This window comes from Pan troglodytes, chromosome X, assembly GCF_028858775.2.
Source record: "Pan troglodytes isolate AG18354 chromosome X, NHGRI_mPanTro3-v2.0_pri, whole genome shotgun sequence".
NCBI lineage: Eukaryota > Metazoa > Chordata > Mammalia > Primates > Hominidae > Pan > Pan troglodytes.
In genome coordinates this window covers 37,668,876-37,670,452 of record NC_072421.2, presented here as the reverse complement: position 1 = coordinate 37,670,452, position 1,577 = coordinate 37,668,876, and the positions used below count along the sequence as shown (strand labels likewise).

The window sequence follows — 1,577 nt, the reverse complement described above, 5'->3', positions numbered from 1 at the left end:
CAGGGGACAGGCAAAAGTCCTTGGACACTAGAAAAGTTACTGCAGAATTGATGTAGCGCAGAGGTCTGATAGCGCCCAGTTCCCCGGGCTGCCCATGGAACTCAGCGTGCTCCCCTACCCCCACCTGTCAGAAGTCCCGCGCGGCTCCGCACCAGCCCACACCCGCCCGACCTCGTGCGCCCCTCCCCCCATAACGGTCTCCACCGCCCACTTCCGGTCCCTTCACAGAACCAGCAACCACACTACCTCCTGGCCCGGAGGACCCCGCCCTCTGCCAGCGGCCACCGTCGTCCACCATGGTTGTGGTCTGACGTCCCCGCCGCCGCCACCACTGCACACGCCCATGCCTCTACCCGCTCCGGGCCCCTGGCAAACCCACTGCTTTTCCCCTCCTCCCCACGCCCACGCTGCCCGCCCTGGGCCCGCTGTCACAGGTGCGACGGTACCACCATCCCAGCTGTGAGGCTGCCATCAATGCCCACATCAGCCTGGAGCTCCACGCATCCTATGTGTACCTGTCCACGGCCTTCTACTTCGACCAGGACGACGCGGCCCTGGAGCACTTTGACCGCTACTTCCTGTGCCAGTCGCAGGAGAAAAGGGAGCACGCCTAGGAGCTGATGAGCCTGCAGAACCTGCGCGGTGGCTGCATCTGCCTTCATGACATCAGGAAGCCAGAGGGCCAAGGCTGGGAGAGCGGGCTCAAGTCCATGGAGTGCGCCTTCCACCTGGAGAAGAACATCAACCAGAGCATCCTGGAGCTGCACCAGCTGGCCAAGGAGAACGGCGATCCCCAGCTCTGCGACTTCCTGGAGAACCACTTCCTGAACCAGCAGGCCAAGACCATCAAAGAGCTGGGTGGCTACCTGAGCAACCTGCGCAAGATGGGGGCCCCGGAAGCAGGCCTGGCAGAGTACCTCTTTAACAAGCTCACCCTGGGCCGCAGCCAGAAACACACCTGAGCCCAGACAGGCCCCGCAGCCACGGGGTGCCTTCCCCTGCTCGCGCCACCAGGCGGGACGTCCATGTTGCCTTTTCAGAACATTCTCTTCATTTTTCTCCTCTCAGTTTGACCATTGTTAGCAATAAAGTTATCTGTTCTCAAAGCAATAAAGGTGTGCAGCCGATGTGTGTCTGCAGCACTCTCACCTTTTAGGAATCAGGGCACATCCCCATGCAGGTTTAAAGTAGGTATCCAGCAGTCTTTCCATTCAGCTCTGCCCCATCTGCATGCAGCTCAGGATCTGCGGAGGTGGAAGGGAAAGGTATTTTATGGGCCCCTGGAAAATACATTAGTCTTCCCCTTATAAACTTTGAGGGCATGTGGGATGGGGTGAGGTGAGGTGGGGTAGGGTGGGGTGAGATGTGTGGGGTGGGTGGGGTCGGGTGGGGTGTGCCGTCTTGGGCCATGGTATCTGTGGGTGTGTATGCATGGTATGGTACAAAACATGGTATGGAATTCATCCTAGCGGTTGCCTCTGGAGAAGAAGGGAAGGGGATGAGATTGGGCGGGGATAAAAATAATAGTCTTTAACTTGACATGAAAAGTTATCTTTTTAAAACATGCAAGTGCTAAG

The 1,577-nt window shown here is 58.3% G+C and overlaps 1 protein-coding gene across 1 annotated transcript; it reads left to right on the top strand.

The window, feature by feature from the left end:
• The first annotated feature begins 296 nt into the window (after positions 1-296).
• LOC107971054 (putative ferritin heavy polypeptide-like 19) lies at positions 297-1,068 on the top strand. Its single transcript, XM_016943078.3, is given in 1 exon segment — positions 297-1,068. A coding segment is annotated over 1 exon segment (666 nt). The 3' UTR covers positions 963-1,068.
• The last annotated feature ends 509 nt before the right edge of the window (positions 1,069-1,577 follow it).